This window comes from Hypanus sabinus, chromosome 28 (genome assembly GCF_030144855.1).
Source record: "Hypanus sabinus isolate sHypSab1 chromosome 28, sHypSab1.hap1, whole genome shotgun sequence".
Taxonomy (NCBI): Eukaryota; Metazoa; Chordata; class Chondrichthyes; order Myliobatiformes; family Dasyatidae; genus Hypanus; species Hypanus sabinus.
In genome coordinates, this window is record NC_082733.1 from 41,739,783 (window position 1) to 41,763,819 (window position 24,037).

The 24,037-nt window shown below is 46.1% G+C and overlaps 1 protein-coding gene across 3 annotated transcripts in view; it reads right to left on the reverse strand.

Annotated features, from left to right (window-relative positions):
- The window catches only part of uacaa (uveal autoantigen with coiled-coil domains and ankyrin repeats a), a 186,700-nt gene that overhangs the window by 32,172 nt on the left and 130,491 nt on the right, over positions 1–24,037 (reverse strand). For all 3 annotated transcript variants that reach the window (XM_059953028.1, XM_059953027.1, XM_059953026.1), the window contains exons 9-11: positions 12,095–12,132; positions 4,173–4,262; positions 2,224–2,331 (exon numbers count right to left, since the gene is read on the reverse strand). In XM_059953028.1, the coding sequence (XP_059809011.1) occupies positions 2,224–2,331; positions 4,173–4,262; positions 12,095–12,132 (236 nt within the window). The remainder of the gene's footprint in view (positions 1–2,223; positions 2,332–4,172; positions 4,263–12,094; positions 12,133–24,037) is intronic.

Below are 24,037 nucleotides of genomic sequence, written 5' to 3' on the forward strand. Positions count from 1 at the left end.
TTCATTTAGAATCAATTTAATACGTTTTTGCTGTAAAAGACATTTAGCAAATTGTGCGACACCGTGCAAATGGAAGAAGGGAAGAACATGAAATAATGGCCCAATTTGCATTAAACAGCATGAATGGATTTGGGGAGAATTAAAACGCTTTTACTTACAACTGACAGCATGTCAGAAGTGCTTGAAGTGAAAATTAGAAGATTAAAGGCCATTAAATAAAATGAATAGGAATTTGTATAAAAATATGCAAGATGTGGATGAAAACAACGAGTCAAACTTTTTACTGTCAGTGACACTGCAGCAGAAAGCATCAAGGATTACATTTTCCACACAGGTGCACAATTGTTCTACAGCTCACTTAACATAGAACGTAGAACATTACAACACAGTACAGGCCCTTCAGCCCATAATGACGTGCTGACCTTTTAACCTACCCTAAGATCAACCTAATCCTTTCCTCCTACAGAGCCCTCCACTTTTCTATGCCAATTTAAGAATCTCTTAAATGCCTCTACCACCACCCCGGCAGGGCATTCCGTGCACCCACCAGTCCTGTGGAAAGTACTTACCTCTGATATCACCCTGTTAAAATTAAGCCCCTTGTATTATCCACACCTGTTCTTCTGAAAAGCCTGACTGTCCATTCGATCTGTGCCTCTTATTACTCATCTGTCAAGTCACCTCTCATTCTCCTTTGGTCTAAAGAGAAAAGCCTAGCTCGCTCAACCTTTCCTCATAAGACACGGTCTCAAGTCCAGGCGGAATCCTGGTAAATCTCCTCTGTACTCTCTCTAAAGTTACTACATCCTTCCTATAATGAGGTGACCAGAACTAAACACAATCCCAAGGTCTGTGCCCCAAAGCACAGTTCGTCCTCCAATACCTACATCCCAATACACTCCTCACAATAAACTTAAAACCTTCTAAACTCTTCACCCACTTCAAATTCTACATAGGCCTACATAGAGGGGACATGTAGAGGATGTTTCCTATGGTGGGGGAGCCTAAGATCAGAGGACATAGCCTCAGAATAGAGGGCGCCCATTTAGAACAGAGGTGAGGAGGAATTTCTTCAGCCAGAGAGTGGTGAGCTTGTGGAATTCATTGCCACAGGCAGCTGTGGAGGCCAAGTCAGTGGTATATTTAAAATGGCAGTTGATAGATTCTTGATTAGTCGGGGTGTCGAAGACCACGGGATGAAGGCTGGAGAATGGGGTTGGTGGGGGGGGATAATAAATCAGCCAAGATGGAATGGCAGGGTAGACTAGATGGGCCAAATGGTCTCATTCTGCTCCTATGTCTTATGGTCTGTAATGCTGAAGGAACTCAGATCAGGCAGCATCTATGGAAAAGGATAAACATTTGCCATTTCCAGTCGGTGCTCTTCATCAGGACTGGGAAGAAAGGCAGCAGAAGCCAGAATAAGCAGGAGGGGAGAGGATGGAGGAGTACAGACTATACAAACAGAATAAGCAGTCGGGGAGAGGAGGGAGGAGTATAGACTGGCAGGGGATAGGTGAAAGCAGGCGAGGGGGAAGGTAGGCAAGTGGGGGAGGGGTGACAAAGTGAGAAGCTGGGAGGAAAAGGGCTGGAGGAGGAATCTGACAGGAGAGGACAGTGAACCATGGGAGAACGGGAAGGACAAGGGGTACCAGAGTGAGGTGACAAAATAGTGAAGCGAAGAGGAGGGGTAAGAGGGAAGCCAGAATGGAATGGAAAAAAAGCGGGAGAGGGGAGAGATTACCATAAGTTAAACAGATCAAAGTTCACGCTGAATACGAGGTGATGCTTCCCCAAGCTAAGGGTGGCCTCATTGTGGCAGTAGAAGGGGCCATGGACCAACATGTCAGAATGAGAATGGGGAGTCAAATTTAAATGATTGGCCTTTTTTTTTCTTAAGCCCCTTGATGCCAATTTCCTCAACCCTACAGCATCTGTGCTACTTAAGACTGGCTCACCTTAATCACATTTTAATTGTTGCATCACTGATGTCCATACCTTCAGAAGCCCTGCTCAAAGCTCCAAAATTTTCTCTCTAATCCTGTCTGTCTCTACCAATTCTCCCTATGAAAACCTACCTCCTTAATCAATCTGTTGACAATTTTCCTTTATCCCTTTGTAGATCAGTGTTAAATGTTGTTTAACAAGGTTCCTGTGACGCACCCAACCATATTATTTTCCTTATTGAAGGCTCTACTCAAAATCAGATTACTGGTAACGCACCTGGTTCAGTTGTTTCTGAAGTCCGCTCACCCTCTCCAGGAAGATCTTCTGCTCGTGATGGAGTTTTTTCAACTTTCCCTTAAGATCTTCATTTTCACTCTGAAGCTCCTGGGGACAATTAGATGAAAAAGAGAATTTATCCATACAGTGGGTCCGGGGCTGGGCAAGTAGACATCACAAGGGAAAGAACTGGATCTGGGCAATTACCCATCGCTGGGCTCCACCAAGGGTAGTTATAACTGCCCATGGCATGAAGGACCTGACAGAAAAAGGCTAGCAAAACCATAAAGGATCCCACCCAACCTGCTTATAGACTGTTTGTCCTACTCCCATCGGGAGGAATCGACACCAGTACCACCGGACTCAAAAGCAGTGGCTTCACCTCCACCTACAAACCCACCCCCACCACATTTACATCACCCAGCATCACTACGTGCATACAAACAGTCGTTGTATATAACAGTTACTTGTTCTATAGAGTTGTTTTTAAAGTTATAGTGCCATTTTGGTTTTGTAAATGGTATTTTTCTATGCTTGTGCTTTTTTTTAAAAAATATGCTACATCAGATCCAGAGTTTTAAAAAAAATCATTTTGTTATCATTTACACTTGTGTACTGAAGAATGACCAAAAAAAACACAATCTTGAATCTGAAGTTGAGAATTGGTTGACATTGGTTCAAATCTAGGAGCCAATCTCCTACTCAAATAAAAAGAAGGACAAGTGTGCTGGGATCCAGAGCAAAAACAAATCAAATTGCTAGAGGAACTCAACGGGGCTAGGCCGCATCTGTGGTGGCCGAGACCCTGCATCAGGACTGAGAATGTACTGTCTGCAGGTGAGATAGCCAGCATTCTCTTTAAGGCACTTGTGGGCTTCCCTTAGCACATCCTCAGATTTTGTTGGCTGTCAACACAAAATGATGCATCATGTACACGTAATAAATAAATAAATCTAACTATCTATCTGAAGAGCTGAGGCAGGAACTGGAAAGAAATAGATGGATCCAGCTGAGGAGCTAGTGGGCAGATGGAGCCAGGTATGGGAGACTGAGACTAAAACAGGTGCAGCTAACAGAGGGCTGAAGATGATGGAACCAGATAAGAAATTTAGCATCTCTGTCGCTCTTACCTATTTTTACTGAGGCATCATAGAAAGTTTTCTGCCTGGTTGCAGAATGGCTTGGGTTGGCAACTGCTCAGCAAGTGACCACAGAGAGCTGGACACAGCTCTCACATCACGGAAAGCAGCCTCCCCTTCACGGACACTGCCCCAGGAAAGCAGCCAGCATAATCGAAGACTCTCCTGACCCTGGACGTTCTTCCTTCTCCCCTCATCCATCAGACAAAAGATACAGAAGCCCATACCACCAGGGTCTACAACAGCTTCTATCCCATGGATATCAGACTTGAATTCTTTACCTTATTCTAGCTGGAAGCACTGTGTAACGATTCAATCTGCATGATTATGCAAGAGAAGATTTTAAACTGTATCTTGGTACATGTGACAGTAATAAACCAACAGCAGTGCAGGAGGGAGGAGTGAGGTCCAAATGGGAATGGTGGGGGTTGGGGAGGAGATTGGGGACTCACTTTCAAGGGCTGAAGCTCACTGTCAGCCTTATTTACTGATTTATTACACTTTATTTGCACAGTTGTCTTTTGCACATTGATTGCCACTCTGTTTATGTTTAGTTTTACCATTGATTCTACTGTCCTACTGTGAATGCCTGCAAGAAAATGAATCACAAGGTGGTATACAGTGACATATACATACTTTGATAATAAATTGACTTTCAACTTTTGTGGGTCGAGTGTGTTGTTCCACCCTTTCTCACTGCCGCAAGGAGCTGTATAGCTCACTGAAATTGCGCCCCCCCCCCGCCCCATGGACTGTAATTTTGCATACAATAATGTTGGCTGTTCACAGAAAGCATTAACATAATCATACCTTTATGGAGCGCTGCTCCTTCTGACTGAATAGCAAACTGGTTTCAGCTGGATGATGTCTTGCGTCTAACTTCTGTGGCATTTCAGCAGCCTGTCGAAGTGATTTTTAAAAAAATATAAAACCACATTTAAGGAAAACAAGATTGCAGTCACTTTCCTCAAATACACCATTTTCCAGTGTTGAGACAAACAGGGTAGCATATAGTTTAGTGCAACTTTTTTGGAATCAGCTGTACACTGGGACTCAATTCCCACTGTTATCCATGAGAAACACACACAAAATGCTGGAGGAGTTCAGCAAGTCAGGCAGCATCGATGGAGATCAATAAAAAGCTGAAACGTCCACTGTCTAATCATTTCCATCGATGCTGCCTGACTTGCTGAGTTCCTCCAGCACCTTGTACGTGTTGCTTTGGATTTCCAGCATCAGCAGAATTCGTGTTTACGCTGTCTATAAGGAATTTGCACCTTCTCCCCGTGACTGCGTGGCTTTCCTCTGGATCCCCGGTTTCCTCCCACAGTCCGAAGACCGTGTTAGGATGAGTCACACTGGCACCAGAAGCACGGCAACACTTGCAGACTGCCCCCAGCACAACCTCAGACCGCATTGGTCATTGATGCAAATGACTCATACGACAAATAAAACTCACCTTTAAGCAGGTTTTCAGCCGGCGTGCACTGATTTACATGAGACAGAGCAGTGAAAGGACTCAGCAACATAAATATTCAGATAGCATTTTACATGGCCTTTCTCCGGTCTATCTCAATGATGAATCAGTGCTGCAGCAGGAGATTAGGTATCGATAATTATAGCTCTGGTTGCAAACCGAAAACAGATGCTGTGCAGATGATGTGTCATCCAAGCCTTATTTTTTTCTTCCATATACACTGCTGTCTCTGTTAACACCTACTCCACGTATATATTTAAGGTGAGAGGAAGGAGTTTTAAGAGAGATTTGAGGGGAAACTTTATTTTTGAACAGTGACTGATATTTGGAACTTGCTGCCAGAGGAAGTGGTGGTATCAGATACAATAACTGGAGTGAAGAGATATTTAGACAGGTGTTTAAAAGAGCAATGCATAAGAATGTGGTCCTAATAGGGACCAATGGGATTAATGTAGTTGGGCAGAAGGGTTGGGATGGACACAGTGGGCTGAATGGCCTGTTTTCATTCTATCAAACTCTGACTCATTGGAATCTATTTCTAAGGTGCCGTATCAGGGCATTCAGAGAGAAACAAGATGACTGGGCATGGTTTCAAAACAGAAAACATGTCTCACTAACCCTTTATACCTTCTAAATTTGTAAGTAGCAGGGGCTATAAAAGAGACAGTCATTGAAGGTAACATTTTGGATTTTAAGAAGGACTTTGACCAGATATCATACAATAGACTCATCTTTATGTGCGGTGTCGTATGATCAGGAGTTTATCTCTATTGTACAAGAAGTCCATTCAGGAGTCTTACTAGCAGGATTGTAGCTATCATTGAGTCTGGTGGTACATGTTCCCAACATTTTGTTTCTTTGTCCAAAGGGAGGAGGGAAAAAGACAAGAACTGGGGTGAAAGGACTTACATTACATTGGCTGCTCATCTGAGCAGTGAAATTGTCAACCTCATCATCATCATTACGTGCCGCGTCTTCTGAGTTGGTGATCACGGTCTTTCCATAACCACGATTGCTCTGGGCAAATTTTTCAACACAAGTGGTTTGCCATTCCCTTCTTCTAGGCAGTAAGTTTACAAGATGGGTGACCCCAGTCATTATCAATACTCTTTAGAAATTGTCTGCCTGGCATTAGTGGTCGCATAACCAGGACTTGTGATATGTACCGGCTGCTCATACGACCATCCACCACCTGCTCCCATGGCTTCACATGACCCTGATCAGGGGCTAAGCAGGTGTTACACCTTGCCCGAGGGTGACCTGCAGTCTAGTGGAGGGAAGGAGCACCTTTGGTAGAGACCCCACCACCCAACAGTAGTCTATTGAGCAAAATTAAAGGTTGTGAGGTTTTGGGTCGTCAGAAAATAGAGTGGGAAAGAGCAGCTCATTCTCGGGGTAGCGTTGCTTAAAACAGCTGCACACCACAGGAACCACTGCTGGCCCTCAACCTCAGAGTCAGAGAGCAGTACAGCACAAAAAGAGGCCATTTGACCCATCTGGTCTGTCAGTTTCTGAGTTGATACGTTTCTTTACATAATCCTGCAGTGCTGGAAGCCTTTTGGTCAGTGCTTTCAATAGTAGTAGTGTTGACACTGAGCTGTGGGGTTAGGCATCTCTGAGAATTACAGTATTTTCAATGTTAAGGACTTTATTCTACTGGTTCTCCATTTCCATCCAAAAATGTAATTTCTTCATTGATAATGGATGGACAGAGAGACACGCGAGGGCGAGGACAGTGAGTCTGCAGATAATGCTCACAGTTGAGAGCACTTCCAGCTGATGCCCCTTTCACCCACAGTTCATTCCACTCTCCTGTCAGATTTCTACTTCCTCACCCCATGGCCTTCACCACCTATCATCTCCCAGCTTCTTACTTCACGCCCTTTCCCCACCTATCTATCTTCCCCGCCACTTGGACTCACCTACCACCATCTAAGTTTATATTCCCACCCCACCTTATTCTGGCTTCTTCTGCCTTCCTTTCCAGCCCTGATGAAGCCTCAGCTCAAAACTTTATTCCTTTCCACAGCTCAGAGGTTCCCAGACTTTTTAATGCCACTAAGCAAGGGGTCCGTGAAGCCCAGAGTGGGAACCCATCATTGATGCTGCCCCACCACCTTGTGGCGTTGCTGAGGATCCACACAAGTTTTCGGAAATCTGCGACGCTAATGAGCACCTTTCTAGAACGCCGGAGCAGCAGACCCCAGGACAACAGACCTGGAGCAGATCTGGTTCCTTTAACTTTGCAAATGTCATCTGAGACCCCAGGAAAACTGTGCAAGCTACATGGCAGCCTGTGAAACAGAAGGGACTGGAATCTGGAGCGACAATCCACTGGATGAGCTCAACGTGTCGAGCAGCATCTGTGGGGAGAAATAAATGGGTGCCATTTCTGTTCAGATTGCGTAGCAGACTTCCAACCTGAAACGTCGACAGTTCCTTTTCTTCCACAGTGGCGGTTCAATACGCTCAGCTTCTCCAACCAATGGTGTACCAGATGATAAGAGGCACAGATCGAGTGGAGAGAAACTTTTTCCCAAGGTGGAAATGGATAATATTTTAAGGTAATTGCAGGAATGTATGTGGGGGGGGGGATATCAGAGGTAAGCTTTTTTTTTTACATAGAGAGTGGTGAGTGCTTGGAACGCCCTACCAGGGGTGATGGTAAAGGCAGATACATTATGGACTATTAAGAAGCTCTTTTTAGACACATGTATGATAGAGAATGGGAGGCCTTGTAGGAGGGAAAGGTTAGACTGGTCTTAAGAGGTTAAAGCCTCGGCACATCATGGGTTAAAGGTCCAGAACCTGCTGTAATGTTCTATAGTTTGTTGTTAAACAGGCTTCACTGCTGATGTTCACTGCTTTTAGTCTTCTGGTCATTCAGTGTGGGAACACTCTGGCTTCTCCTCAACTTGGAGATTGACGGAGAGTTTTTGGGACGATCACTTCTTCCCAAGAACCTGGCAATGACCTTGCGCAATATTTACTTAGATAACTATTCACTTAATCATGCCTTTCTAAACACAGATTGAAATGTAATCATCTTTCCTGTCCGCCTTCCGCTCCAGCATACTCAAATTTCCCCCATGTTAGTTCTGAAAACAACAGGAGAGGCTGCGTGTCGAACAGCTAAATGAGAGGTTAGTTGTCAGCTGTAATTACCTACAGATGGGACATTACTGCAGGGATTTTCATCAGGAACCAATTTTCAGGTGAAGTGGCTTACTGCTGGACGATTACCAGGACAAAAATATTTGCAGCTGCAGAAAGCAATCTTTAAAACCACTAGGTATCCGAGAGAGGTGGCTGGCATCATTTAGATTGGTAAAATTAGTTCATACAAGCATCACGGTGGCAGAGCAGGTGTATGAATCAGAACAACACATTGCTGGAGGGACTCGGCAGATCAGGCAGCATCTATGGAGAGGGAATAAACATTCGATGTTCCAGGCCAAGTTGCTTCATGGTGACTGGAAAGGAAGGGAGAAAGATGCCAGAATAACCTCCTCCTCTCCTCCTTCCCTTTCTCCTATTGTCTGCAGTCTTCTCCTATCAGGTTCCTTCCTCTCCAGCCCTTTACCTCTCTAATCCACCTGGCTTCACCTAACACTTTCTAGCTACCCTCCTTCCCCTCCCCCTCCACCTTTTTATCCTGCCATTCCCCCTGCCCCTTTTCCAGTCCTGATGAAGGGCCTCAGCCCAAAATGTCGACTTTTTATTCACTTTCATAGGAGCGGCTTGATCTGTTGAGTTCCTCCAGTATTTTATGTGTGCTGCTCTGGATTTCCAGTATCTACAGAATCTCCTGTGTTTATGATCTGAATCAGATTTATTTTTAAATCACTTGACATACGTCATGTTGTTGCAGAAATAAGTGCAATATATGAAATAAATCTGATGTTACAATAAGCTCAGTACAGTGGCGCAGTGGCTAGCAGTACCAGAGATCCAGGTTCAGCTCCCACCATTGTCAGGAAGTTTGTACATTCTCCCTGTGACCACAAGGGTTTCCTTCCAGTGCTCCGGTTTCCTCCCACAGTCCAAAGACACGTCAGTCAGAAACTTAATTAGTCATTGCAAATTAACCTGCGATTAGGCTAAGGTTAAAATGGGGGGGGAGGGGTTGCTGGGTGGCCCAGCTCAAATGGCTGGAAGGGCCTATTCAGTGCTGTCCCTCAATTAAAAACAAACATTTATTAAAAAATAAATATGTAGTGGAAAAAGTGAGCAAAATAGTGAGGTTGTGTATGCAGACTAATGACCAAGCCAGACATCTGATGGCAGAGGGATAAAAGCTGTTCCTGAAACACTGAGTGTGTGTCTTCAGGTTCCTGCACCTCCTCCTTGATGGTAGCAATGAGAAGCGGGCATGTCCTGGCTGATGGGGGGGTCTTTATTGATGGATGCCGCCTTTTGAAGATGCCCTTGACGGTGGGGAGGCCAACTCATGGTCCCAGCAACTTGGACTCACTCCCGATCTCCAGAGCAGTCTGCGTGGAGTTGGAAAGTTTTGTCTGTGACATCGTGGGCTCTGGGTTCCTCCCACATCCCAAAAGTGAGCAGGTCAGTGGACTGAACGGCAGGCGCAGATTGTCTATCACGTAGATGGCCGGCAGCAGAAAGGGAAGGCGACGGGTACAGAAAGTTACCTGGTAATAATTGGGGGGGGGGGGGGGGGGATGTGATTGCTCCAAGGGCCAGTCTAAACTCAATGGGCTAAATGGCCTCCTTCAGTAACATGGAAAATTGCAATGTGTGAACATCACTAGAAAGACTGGAACTGACACTCAGTAGCCATTTCATCAGGTACACCCGTACACCCGCTCGTTAATGCAAATATCTAATCGGTGAATACAGAAAAGCACGCAGACATTGTCACGAGGAGTGGCAGCGCTTCTGCCGGCTCGTGGGAGCAGGGCCAGGGGGGCTTTGGGGTTCCGATATTACTACCACTCGTTCTCTGGGGGTTCTTGTTTTGTGGATGTCTCTGGGCATACATATACATTCTCCGATACTAAACTGAACCATTTGAATCTGCTCGTTAATGCAAATATCTAATCAGCCAAGCATGTGGCAGCAACTCAATGCATAAAAGCACGCTGACGAGGTCAAAAGGATCAGCTGGTGTTCAGACCAAACATCAAAGTGAGGAAGAAATGAGATCTAAATCACTTTGACCATGGAATGACTGTTGGTGCCAGATGGGGTGGTTTGAGTACATCAGAAACTGATCTGGGCTTTTTACGTACAATGGTCTCTAGAGTTTACAGACAACAGTGTGAGAAACAAAAAAAAGCATCTAGCAAGCAGCAGTTCTGTGGGTGAAAACACCTTGTTAATGAGAGAGGTCAGAGAATGACCAGACTGGTTCAAGGTAACAGGAAGGTGACAGTAACTCAAATAACCACACATCACAACAGTGGCGTGCAGAAGAGCATCTCTGAACACACAACATGTCGAACCTTGAAGTGGATGGGCTACAGCAGCAGAAGACCACAAACATACAGTCAGTGGCCACTAAGTATGTTGTCCATTTCTACATATCCCTTGTCACTCCTATCAAGGTAAAACCCTGGTTACACCACACTGGGGAGTACTGTGTTCACTTCTGGTCATTTCATTTAGGGAAGGATGTGAGGGTTAAAGCGGGTGCAGAGGAGATTTACCAGAATGCTGCCTGGATTACACTGCATGTCCTCAGGATAGTTTGAGCGAACTAAAGCTTTTCTCACTAGAGTGAAGGAGGATAAGAGGTAACTCAATCGAGGTGTACATGATAAGAGGCACAGATCGTGTGGAGAGCCAGAGACTTCTTCCCAGGGTGGAAATGACTAATATGAGGTGGCATAATTTTAAGGTGATTGGAAGAAAGTATAGTGGGGGGGGGGTCTGCAAGAGGGTTTTTCACTCGAACAGAGAGTGGTGGGTGAATGAAACACCCTGCCAGAGGTGGTGGCAGAGGCAGGTCTAGTCAAGTCACTTTTATTGTCATTTTGAACATAACTGCTATGTACAATACATAGTAAAACTGAGACAACTTTTTCAGGACCATGGTGTTACATGACACAATACAAAAACCAGACTGAACTACGTAAAAAAACAACTGCAGTAGACTACAGACCTACCCAGGACTGCATAAAGTGCACAAAACAGTGCAGGCATTACAATAAATAATAAACAGGACAATTAGGGCAGTAAGGTGTCAGTCCAGGCTCTGGGTATTGAGGAGTCTGATAGCTTGGGGGAAGAAACTGTTACATAGTCTGGTCGTGAGAGCCACTAGGAACACTAGGAACTTTTAACGGACTCTAAGACGAGACCATGGATGAAAGGAAAATGGAGGGTCACATGGGAGGGAAGGCTTCGATTGATCACGGAGCAGATTAAAGTGCTGGCACAAGATCGTGAGCCGAACAGCCTGTACTGTGCTGTATTGTTCTGTTCTGTGTACACAGAGACTAGCTTTTAACACCCAGATTTATTTAATTACTTGTATTTAAATTTCTGTGTTGCTCTAGTGGAACATAAATTGGTAACTCAGGGTCAATCATCCTGCGCCCCAGCACCAGAGAGTGCAATCAAAATTCATCCACTGCACTCCCCCCATGCCCTGCCCCGAGTGTCTGGAGGAGCACTGGTTCAGACATGAAGGGAGGGGCAAGTAGTGGGGGGGGGGGGTGGAAAGCGTAGGGCACGATTAGGGGGAAGGGAAGGTGCCAGATCAGGGATGAGAAGGGCAAGGGGACAGCACAAGGACAGAGAGAGGGACGCACCTGAGGTTGGGGAAGGCAAAGGAAGAGATGTAACCAAAAGCATGTAGGTCTGAGTCCTTTGTACAATTACGGTCCACATGAAATTCAAAGAGCCCAGTTGCCTATTGCCTTAGACTGCTCTACCTGGACCAAGAATTCTCTCAGTTCCTTCTTAACATAATGCTTTAGCTCATGTGGAACAGCCACTCCTCATTAACAGATTAATCACACACAAATATCATCAACCCATCAGTTCCATGGGTGTGCTGAGAGTTAATTCAGCAAACAAACAGAACCAGAATGAGAACAGGAAGTACTGGATATACTCAGCAAGTCAGGCAGCATCTGTAGAGAGAGAAACTCAGTTGACTCAACTTAGCCTGAAATACCATCTGCTTCCCTCTCCACAGATGCTGCCTGACCTGCTGAACATGCCCAATGCTTTCTTTTTTAATTTCATATTTCCGAAAGCTATGACTGTATTACTTTTCATGTCTTACCTGCGACGGTAGGTGTAATTTCATACTTGATTCTCTCGCTGTGGAGAAAAGAAAAGGCAAAATGTCAGCAGCATAATTATGAACACCAAGTTCAAAGTCAATTTATTATCAAAGCACGTACACGTCACCATATATAAGCCTGAGATTCATTTTCTTGCAGGCATTCACAGTAATTACAAGAAACACAATAGAATCAATGAAAGACCTCACCCGACAGGACGTACAAACAACCAATGAGCAAAGGACAACAAACTCCAAATATAAAAGGGGAAAATAATAATAGTAATCATAAATAAATAAATATCAATAACATAAGATAAAGACTTCTTGAAAGCAAGTCCATCGGGTGTGGGAACACTTCAGTGATGGGGCTAGTGAAGTTATCCCTACTGGTGGTTCAGGGGGAATAACTGGTCCTGAACCTGGAATAGTTATTCCCCTTCATCCATTACAACTATTGCAGTAGACTTCCTTCTGCCATATTCTGGTTCTCCTACTCTTGGGGGAAAAGGGATTTGCAAGGAAATGGAATTGACAGCAAAGTAATTGTGAACACTTTAGTAACGGGTGCCCATGGCAACACGATAGTTAGGGTCATTCGTGTACCAGTCCACACAACAGATATCCCGGAGTTCTGACTTCTTCCACCCGGAAAGACACTGCAGGTACACGTGGAAGTCACCGCCATGTGTCAGCCCATCTTGATATGGAGCTCAGAGGCCAGCAACTCCTCAGGGCGAAAGACCAGAGGTCGAAACCCGGACATCAGCAAGTCGAGGTTGGAGGTCTAGGGCCTGCAAGTCTGGGGCCACGGTCAGGAGGTCCGAGGCCTGGAGCTGGAAGTGAGTGTGAGTGTGCATGAGTGTAAGTGAGAGAAAGGGGATTATTTTGTTGTTGTTGTACGTTGGCTGTCTATTGTTCTACTGAATAGGCTACAATTGCCCTGGGATGTGCAGCCACACTCATACCATCCTCACAGTGAATTTCCCCCTCAGGTTCCCTCTAGATATTTCAACTTCCACCCTAAACCTACTACCTAGAGTTCTATTCTCACCGACCCTGAGGGGGAAAAGCCTGCACGTGATTATCCCTCATAAATTTGTATACCTGTAAGATCTCTCCTCATTCTCAACCTTTCCCTGTGACTCAGGGAATCAAGTCTTAGTAACGTCCTTGTAAATCTTCTCTGCCCTCTTCCACTCTTACTGATATTTTTCCAATACTCCAAATTAGGCTTGAACATCTTATGCAACTCCAACCTAAGACCCGAACTCCTGTGCTCAATGCTTCGATTTATAAAGGCCAACATACCAAAAGCTCTCTTTACAACCCTATCTACTTGTGACGCTACTTTCAAGGAATTATGGATCTGTATTCCCAGGTTCCTTTGAGCTACCACAGTCCCTGGTGCCCTACCACTCACGGTGCAGGTCCCGCCCTGGTTTGTCCTTGCAAGGTGCAATGGCTCACGCTTGTCCGCATGAAATTCCATCTGCCACATTTCAGTTCATTTTCCCAACTGGTCCAGAGCCTGCTGCAAGCTTTGATGCCCTTCCTCGCTGTCCACGACACCCCCAATTCTTCAGAAATACCAGAAAACCAGAAGTCTAAAGATAAAGATCTTTCTCACTTGTTCATCAGAACATAGTGAAATGCGGCATTTGTGTCAAATCACATCAGTACCATTTCACACTGACTACTGTATAATTAGCTGGCACTTAGAACTAATTGCTTGTAAATCAGCTGTCTGATGTTAATAATACACACAAACAGCTGTCCATACAGATGCACTCTGTGTCTAGCAAGAACGAGGATCTGAAGTATCACAGAACGGATTGATTTTTAGCCTACTAATATTCCGGAGGCTATGTGGGAGGCAGATACTATTAGAAAATCTGAAGGGCATTTGGACAGGTACAGGGAAATAAATGTGTAATGTTGAGATTACTGATGCTAGGTACAAACTCGATGGGCTGGATGGCCTTATATGCCATATACAAGTATACATGACAAACAGCTGCTTTCCTAACTACAAGAACTTTGGAATGTGCTGAGGTCTGGATATTATACAAATGCCTCTTTAAAAGCAGTGACATCGATTTTATATTTGAGTATTCATGGTGATATATTGTTTGATTAAGCAGTCTTGTTCATTTTAATAATTCATTGCAGGTTATGTGTATAACTACATGAATTGCATGCATCATCACTCTACAACACGATACATGCGCGCCTCACTTAAAGTGAACATGAAGTTACACTTCGGACCTGTGTCTTCCTTTGAATTAATTTGATGTTTTTAAGTTACTAAACCTCTTCTCTTCACCTGCCCATCACCTCCCCGATTCCCCACCTCCTTCCCTTTGGTCCACTGTCCTCTCCTATCAGAATCCTTCCTCTCCAGCCCTTTACCACTTCCACCTATCACCTCCTAGCTTCTTACTTCATCCACCCACCTTCCCCTTCATCTGGTCTCACCTATCACTTGTCGGTTTGTGCCCCTCCTCCTCCTCCTCATTCCGGCTTCTCTCTCCTTCCTTTCCGAACCTAAAGAAGGTCTCGGACTGAAAAGTCAACTGTTTGTTCCCCTCCATAGACGCTGCCTGACCTGCTGAGTTCCTCCAGCACTTTGAGTGTGTTGCTCAAGATATCGTAGCTGCAGAATCTCTCACACTGCACCCCAGTTTGTGATCAAAGCTAATAACAAACACATCCTTACAGGGAGCATCAATGAATAATCTCAGTAATGTATCACACTAACGACTACATAATTAGCTCAGACTTGGAACTAATTGCTGGTAAATCAGTCTGATGTTAATATTACACACAGCTGTCAGTACAGATGTATTCTGTGTCACAGTAACCTGGTCTGCAAACAGCAGATGGCGCTGTAGAGCTGCAAGTCAAACCCTGTACATTTAAGACAGATCTAATGCAATCACTTCTTCAAATTCCTTGCCTGCAAACATTGATTTCAACTTCCCTGCCTCCACTCACCCTTACTGCACAAGGGCATTTCTGATTCCACAGAATGGAAGGAGGCTAGTCAGCCCATCATGTCCTACTGTATGGGTAAATATTAGCTTTATTTGTCACATGTACATCAGAACATAGTGAAACATGTCATTTGTGTCAAATCACATCAATAATATCTATTCCATCAATATTTCACACTGACTCCTACATTGTTAGCCCAGTACTGCCTGTCGTGCTGCTGGCGTTTAAGGCAGCAATGAAGGTCCCCCATCTCTGATAGTGTTCAGGGCTTCCTCCATCATGTCAGTAGCTTCCTCTTGGTTCTCACTACTGTCATACTCAGCCGTGCAAGTCCTGGGTGGAGACTGAGAAATACTGTCGCACTCAGATATAGAAGGAATCTTTACAGCTGTTTCTGTAACAGTTTTGTTTAACCAATCAGGTTGTTGGCCCTGAGCTGAACCCCCCGAACCTGAAGGACCAGTGGACCAATCAATCTTGCCCTCTACCCTTGGTGACTCTTGGTAGGGTCACTCATGCCAATCACGTCAAAACTTAGCCCTGACTCCAGCCAGCATAGCTCTCTGGGTCACTGAGGAATGCAAACCTCCAAACCACCACAAGGACATTAATTGCTCATCAATTGTCAGATGTTAACATTACACACACAAAACAACTGCCCTGCTAATGGGTCTCAGGCCGAAACGTTAAGGGCTGATTCATTTCTATTGATGCCGCCTGACTTGCTGAGTTCCTCCAGCATTTTGGTGTGTTGCTCTGGATTTCCAGCACCTACAAAATCTCGTGTGCTTGTGATTAGTGATCCACACAGATTTATCGTGTGTCTAGCAAGAATGAAGAATCGAAGAAGTATCAGCAAATAACAGTATCAATGATTTTTAGCCTGTGATAGTATCTTGACCAACTGAATAAGCAGTGGAGCACCTTTCAAACAAACGCATTCAGCTCCTCTGTCACAAGGATTGTTAAAGAAAATGTTTCCTACCAAATGCAATAAACAAACAACAATTCATCTCTGTGCAACAGGAGAACACACATCACAGTATATTAGTCTCTACTTTATTATTTCGTACAGTATTATTGCACATCTGTACATTATTGTGTATACTATTATTCGTTAAGTCTACACACTAAGTGTGTTTTTAAATGTTGCTGCTGTAACGAAAGAATTTCCCACTCGAGATCAGTAATTTATTATGTCCCTACTAGGTCAGAGTAGGATTTGTCACATGTTTATCAAAACATACAGTGAATGCTCACAGTATGTTTCCATTCTGGCCTCTCATCTCGACTCACCTATCACCTCCTCCCGGGTCCCCTCCTCTTTCAGTCTACTCGCCTCTCCTCTCAGATTCCTTCCTCTCCAGCCCTTTACCTTTCCCACTCACCTATCACCTTCTCCACACCTTTGCGTGGGCTGCAGTGAATCGCTTCGCTTGCGTCAAATCGAAGCAGCAAGAATCATGCTGAGGGCAGCCCGCGAGTGTTGCCATGCTTCCGATGCCAACGTGGCAAGCCCACAACTCACTAACCCTTCACAGGGTCTGGATCACACGTGGGCAGATTACAGCAGCCAGGGAGACCTTTTCCCAGATGATATTTGTGAACAAGATCAATTCTTTCAGGATCCTTTCTAATCCAGACTTACTTAATAACTTTAAGTCCCCAGCTGTCATAATGGGATATGAAATCATATCCCCTGGATGCGGAATAAAATTCACATCCTCCTTAACAATATCCACCATTGCCTAGTAATGAATAACACGAATAAATTCACTCCCCCTTAAGCACATGGGGCCAATTATGAAAATTTCCCAACCGAGGGAAATTAAACCACTGGAAAATGTGCGAGAGTATGAGAGCAAGCAGAGGAGTTGCTGTATATTAGAGTTTAAATGGCTTAAGACACAACTTAGATTCCAAGAGATGTGCAGAGTGATGGAAATTGGCAGCAAGATTGAAAATTATCAATATATCATTTGTATTCTGTCTATATTACTAATAACAATAAAAAGATTTAAAAAGATTGAAAATTATCCATAACTCAGTGAAACATTTCACCTTTAGTTTTTTTGAGATGCAGTGTGGAACAGGCCCTTCTGGCCTAACGAGTTGCTCTGCCCAGCAACCCACCTATTTAACCCTGGCCTAATCACAGGACAATTGGCAATGACCAATTAACCTCTTAACTGTACGTCTTTGGAGTGTGGGAGGATCAGAGCACCCCGAGGAAACCCATATCTTCAGGGGAAGGGCATACAGACTTCTTACAGAAAGCATCGGAATTGCACTCTGACGCGCTGAACTGTAATAGCATTGTGCTAACTGTGACACTGCCGTGGCGCCCCAATTTTAAGAGAAGTTTGGTTAAGTACATGGATCGGAGGGTATGGAGGGTTATGTTCCAAGTGTGGGCCAATGAGACTATGTAGAAGACCAGATCAGCAGGGACTAGATGGGCTGAAGGCCTGTTTCAATTCTGTAGTATTTGATGACTCACTGAAGCAAACTGGAAGACAGGACGTATCACTCCTTTTCCTATTTCTTATCCTCGTACAAGGTCATAGAGTGATAGAAAAACACAGAAACAGGCCATGCCAAAACCATCTAAACTGCCTACGCCCGTCGACCTGCACTCGGACCATATCCCTACTAGTCACGTACCTATCCAAATTTCACTTAGAGATTGAAATCCAGCTCGCATGCACCTCTTGCTCCAGCAGCTCGTTCCACACTCTCATGACCCTCTGAGTGAAGAAGTTTCCCCTCATGTTCCCCTTGAACATTCCACCTTTCACCCTTAACCTATGACCTCTGGTTGTAGTCCCACTCAACCGCAGCGGAAAAAGTCTGCTTGCATTTACCCTATCTATACCCCTCATAATTTAACATACCTCTATCAAATCTCCTCTCAATCTTCCAAGTTCTAAATACAGTCCAAATCTATTCAATCTTTTCTTCTAACTCAGGTCTTCCAGACTTGACAACATCCTTCTAAGTTTTCTCTGTAATCTTTCAACTTTATTTTAAGAAGCTTATAAACCAATGCAAAGAATATTTAATGAGATATGCAAATGATTTAAATACCATGCTCTGAACATTTCATTCGAGCTTCACAGAAGTGTGAACTTAACCAGAAAATTTGTCAAATGAATTCCATTTGAATATAAAACACTGCTGAGACTGCAAGCGTAGGAATTGATAAGTGAAGTGATTTTAAATTACCGAAGTTGAAAATTAAAATCAAAGCAGGTGCAAGAAAAGAATCGCTATAAACCTCAGCTTTGTGAAGTGAAATGACCCATTTACAGGAGGATAAAAATCCTTCTCGACACCAGGAAAAGATAAAACAGAGGCACTGAATGAATACAAAGCACATTACAAATTCTTCTCCTTTGACAGTTTTGAATAGAAAGTTCAAAACAAAATTGCCTGATTTACATTCATTTAGGGGTTTATTGTGGAATGCATGGACCTGCTTAAGGCAGAATGCATATCATTACAATCTTCATAACTCAGCCACCCAGTCACCTTTCATGGTAATGGGAGGCCAGGGAGTATTATTATTTTTAATAAAGATTTTCCTCTTCTATTACTTTGGTTACAGAGTGCACAGACAGTGGCCATTCAAAGTATGCCTCACTTCATAAACACAAGAGTTCAGCAGATACTGGAAATCGAGCAGATAGTGGGGAAAAAGAATTGCAGGATAGTGTATGGTTTAATAATAAATTTACTTTGATTTTGAAATCCAGAGAAACACACACACAGTGCTAGAGATACTCAGCAGGTCAGGCAGCCTCTGTGGAAAATAATAAACATCTGATGTTTTGGGCCAAGTCCTTTCAGTAGGACTGGAGAGGAAGGTGGAAGAAGCTAGCGGAGGGGATGGAGCACAAGCTGGGAGCTGCTAGACTAGGTGGATGGTAGGGGAAGGCAGGTGGAGGGGGGGGAAGGTAGGTGGAGGGGAAGGCAGGTGGGGGGGGAAGGCAGGTGGTGAAGTAAAAAGCTGGGAGGTGAAAGGTGGAATAGGTGATGGGCTGAAGGACTCTGATAGGAGAGGAGAGTGGACCCTGCGAGAGAGGGAAGGCAGGCACTGGAGGGAGATAATAGTTAGGTGAGGACAGCAGCCATTCTGACTCCTCTCTTACCCCTTCTCTTCTCTTATCATCTTGTACACCTCTATCAAGGCATCTCTTACTCTCTCTCCATCACTCCAAAGAGAAAAGCTTAGCTTACTCAAAGTATCCTCATACGACGTGCTCTCTAGTCCAGGCAGCATCCTGGTAATCTCCTCTGCACCTTTTCGAAAGCTTCCATGTTCTTTCTATACTGACATGACCAAAGCAGAACACAATATTCCAAGTATGGTCTAATCCAGGGATTTATAGAGCTGCAGCATTACCTGGCCACTCTTGAACTCACTCCCCTGACTAATGAAAGCCAACACACCATACACCTTCCTAACCACCCTGTCAACTGGTGTGGCAACTTTGAGGGATCTATGGACTTGGATCCCAAGATCCCTCTGTTTCTCCACACTGCTAAGAATCCTGCCATTAACCTTGTACTCTGTCTTCAAGTTTGACATTTCAAAGTGTATCACTTCACACTTTTCTGGGTTGAACTCCATCGGCAGAATGCCACAAGGTGACCAAATTTCCATTCTAACTTACGGGGCTATAACCAGAAGCATGACCTTCTGCTGACAGAACCTGCCCCTCCTATCCTCCATTCACATTTCCATACACCATCTCACTTGATGGTTATGCACATGACACTTTGCCTTCACATGAGTGGTTTATTCAGCTGATTTAGGAAAATGCACACTTGAATGTTTCAAGACATTAGCTGCCTCATAAATCATGAATAACTGCTTTTTTTCCCCTTAGACAATTATAGTTCATTTCACCGGATAAAACTCTAATCACACATGAAAGTGCTCCAATCTATCAACAATGAATAAACTGGATAATTTATAGTCAGGTGCATCGCCCAATTACAAGTCCTATCATAGCTTTGTACGTCAACAATCTGCATTTACAATGAGCAGTTAACGTAACAAATCACCGTAATGCCTTGTTCTATATTGGTATCTCAACTTCATGGAAAGCTGCTGAAGGGTTCAAAATCACAAAATCATGCCTCTGCTGGTTCTTTGAGGGAGCTTTGTGAACACAGCCAATCCATTATCAAAAACAACCTCCCCTCTATTAACTCAGTCTGCAATTACACTACGAGTGACGGGGTGGAGATACATCTCTACCAAAGGACGAGTAAGGCACCCTTCCCTTCACTAGCCTGAGGGTCAACCTTGGGCAAGGTGTATCACCTGCTTAGCCCCCCCCCCCCACACCCCACCACCCTGATCAGGGTCACGTGAAGCCATGGGAGCAGGTGGTGGATGATCATAAGCGCAGCTGGTTCATATCACAAGTCCTGGTTATGCGACCACTGACACCAGGCAGACAATCTCTGAAGAGTATTGGTAATGGCTGGGGTCACCCATCTTGTAAAGACACTGCCCAGAAGGAGGCAGTGGCAAACCACTTGTGTAGAAAAGTTGGCCAAGAACAATCATGATCACGAGGCCACAATCACCCACATCATGTGGCACGGCACATAATGATGATAATGGTGACAATTCCACTGCTTCAGGAGAGCAGTCAACATAATAAAGTAGCACATCCACCCCAGACATTGCCTGCTTGCCCCCTCCCACTGGATAAAGACAAAATCTTGGGAAGATGTAGCACCAGACTCAATGACAGCTACTATCTCACTGTTATAAGACTCTCGACTGGACGTCTTTTACAATAAGCTCCTGATCCCTCAATCTGCCCTGTCATGGCACTGCATTTTCTCTGCATCTGTAACACGACATTCTTCATTCTGTTTTCCTTGTGTATTGCCTCGATGTACTTGAATATTGAACAATTAGTCTGGATCACGAAGAATCATCTATAAATGCACAGTGGAGAGTATCCTAACTGGCTGCATCACGACATGGTATGGAAACACCGAAAAAGGGAAAAGCTACAGAGAAATGATGGATTAAACCCAGTCCATCACAGGCAAAGGCCTCCCCAGCACTGGTGCATTTACACGGAATGCTGCCCCAAGCCACATCCATCAAGGACCACCCACCAGCCAAGGCCATGCTCTCTCCTGACTGCAACTATCTGGCAAAGTCCCACGCCACCAGGTTCAGGAATGGTCATCAGGCTCCTGAACCAGTGTGGATAACTCCACTTACCACTACTCTGAACTGAGTGTTCCACAAGGAGAACCTCTCAAAGACCAAGAAGCTGACTGTTGACTTCAGGAGGAAACTGGAGTCCATGAGCAGGTCTTCACTGGGGGAATCAGAGGTGGAGAGGGTCAGCAACTTAAAATTCCTCAGGGGTGTTATCATTTTAGAGGATCCAGTCTGTGTCCCGCACATGTGCCGTTATGAACAAAGCACGCCAGCACCTCTACTTACTGAGAAATTTGTGAAAATTAAATGTCATCTAAGATTTTAACAAAACACTCTACATGTGTAATGGAGAGAACAGGAACTGCTTGCTGGGGCACGCTCCCCATTCACCCTGTCAAACCCCCCCCCCACTGTCAAACCCGTCTCCCCCTCATTCCCCCATCAGACCCATCTCCCCCCATTACCCCCATCAGACCCGTCTCCCCCATTCCCCCGTCAGACCCATCTCCCTCCATTCCCCCGTCAGACCCGTCTCCTCCCCATTCCCCGTCAGACCCGTCTCCCCCCACCCCCCCGTCAGACCCATCTCCCCCCATTCCTCGTCAGACTCCTCTCCCCCATTCCCTGTCAGATCCGTCTCCCCCATTCCCCCGTCAGACCCGTCTCCCCCATTCCCCCATCAGATCCGTCTCCCCCATTACCCCCCCGTCAGACCCGTCTCCCCCATTCCCCCGTCAGACCCCTCTCCCCCCATTCCCTGTCAGACCCATCTCCCCCATTCCCCCGTCAGACCCATCTCCCCCCATTACCACCATCAGACCCGTCTCCCCCATTCCCCCGTCAGACCCATCTCCCTCCATTCCCCCGTCAGACCCGTCTCCTCCCCATTCCCCGTCAGACCCGTCTCCCCCCACCCCCCCGTCAGACCCATCTCCCCCCATTCCTCGTCAGACTCCTCTCCCCCATTCCCTGTCAGATCCGTCTCCCCCATTCCCCCGTCAGACCCGTCTCCCCCATTCCCCCATCAGATCCGTCTCCCCCATTACCCCCCCATCAGACCCGTCTCCCCCATTCCCCCGTCAGACCCCTCTCCCCCCATTCCCTGTCAGACCCATCTCCCCCATTCCCCCGTCAGACCCGTCTCCCCCCATTCCCCCGTCAGACCCATCTCCCCCCATTACCCCCATCAGACCCGTCTCCCCCATTCCCCCGTCAGACCCATCTCCCTCCATTCCCCCGTCAGACCCGTCTCCTCCCCATTCCCCGTCAGACCCGTCTCCCCCCACCCCCCCGTCAGACCCATCTCCCCCCATTCCTCATCAGACTCCTCTCCCCCATTCCCTGTCAGATCCGTCTCCCCCATTCCCCCGTCAGACCCGTCTCCCCCATTCCCCCATCAGATCCGTCTCCCCCATTACCCCCCCGTCAGACCCGTCTCCCCCATTCCCCCGTCAAACCCGTCTCCCCCATTCCCCCGTCAGACCCGTCTCCCCCATTCCCCCATCAGATCCGTCTCCCCATTACCCCCCCATCAGACCCGTCTCCCCCATTCCCCCGTCAGACCCCTCTCCCCCCATTCCCTGTCAGACCCATCTCCCCCATTCCCCCGTCAGACCCGTCTCCCCCCATTCCCCCGTCAGACCCCTCTCCCCCCATTCCCTGTCAGACCCATCTCCCCCATTTCCCCGTCAGACCCATCTCCCCCCATTACCCTCGTCAGACCCGTCTCCCCCATTCCCCCGTCAGACCCATCTCCCCCCATTCCCCCCGCCCGACCCGTCTCCTCCCCCATTCCCCCGTCAGACCCATCTCCCCCCATTCCCCCCGCCCGACCCGTCTCCTCCCCCATTCCCCGTCAGACCCATCTCCCCCCATTCCCCCCGCCCGACCCGTCTCCTCCCCCATTCCCCCGTCAGACCCGTCTCCCCCCATTCCCACGTCAGACCCATCTCCCCCCATTCCCTGTCAGACCCATCTCCCCCATTCCCCCGTCAGACCCATCTCCCTCCATTCCCCCGTCAGACCCGTCTCCTCCCCATTCACTCTGTTAGGCCCAGAGGTCAGGGTCTAAGGGTGAAAGGTGAGAAGTTTAAGAAGACCATGAGGGCAAACATCCTCACCCAGAGGGTTGAGAGTGTGGAACGAGGTGTCAGCTCAAGTCATGCAGGCTCAATTTCAACACTTAAGGGAAGTTTGTACAGGGAGATGGAAGGCTGTGGTCCTGGTGCAGGTCAATGGGAGTAGGCAGTTTAAATGGTTTGACATGGACTAGATGGGCCAAAGGGCCTGTTTCTGTGCTGAACTTTCTATGACTCTATTATATTGTGATGCAAAGGGAAAATATTGGCCACAGGACACTCGTGATCTCAAATCCCTCAGGGTGAGTAAGACTGCCTCAGCTGAAAGACAATGCCTCTGAAGCACAGCAAATCGCCGACAGGAGGTAAGAGTGGGCTCCCTCACCTCCACCCCTCTGACTGTCAACACAGGAGCCCCTCAGGGCTGCGTACTGAGTCCCCTCCCTTACTCCCTGTATACCCATGACTGTGTCACCACCCACAGCTCCAATCTGCTAATTAAATTTGTCAACAACACAACATTGATTGGCCTAATCTCAAACAATAACAAGGTGGCCCACAGGGAAGAAGTCATCTCTCTGACACAGTGGTGTCAAGGAAACAACCTCTCCCTCAATGTCACAAAAACAAAGGAGCTGGTTGTGGATTACAGGAGGAATGGAGACAGGC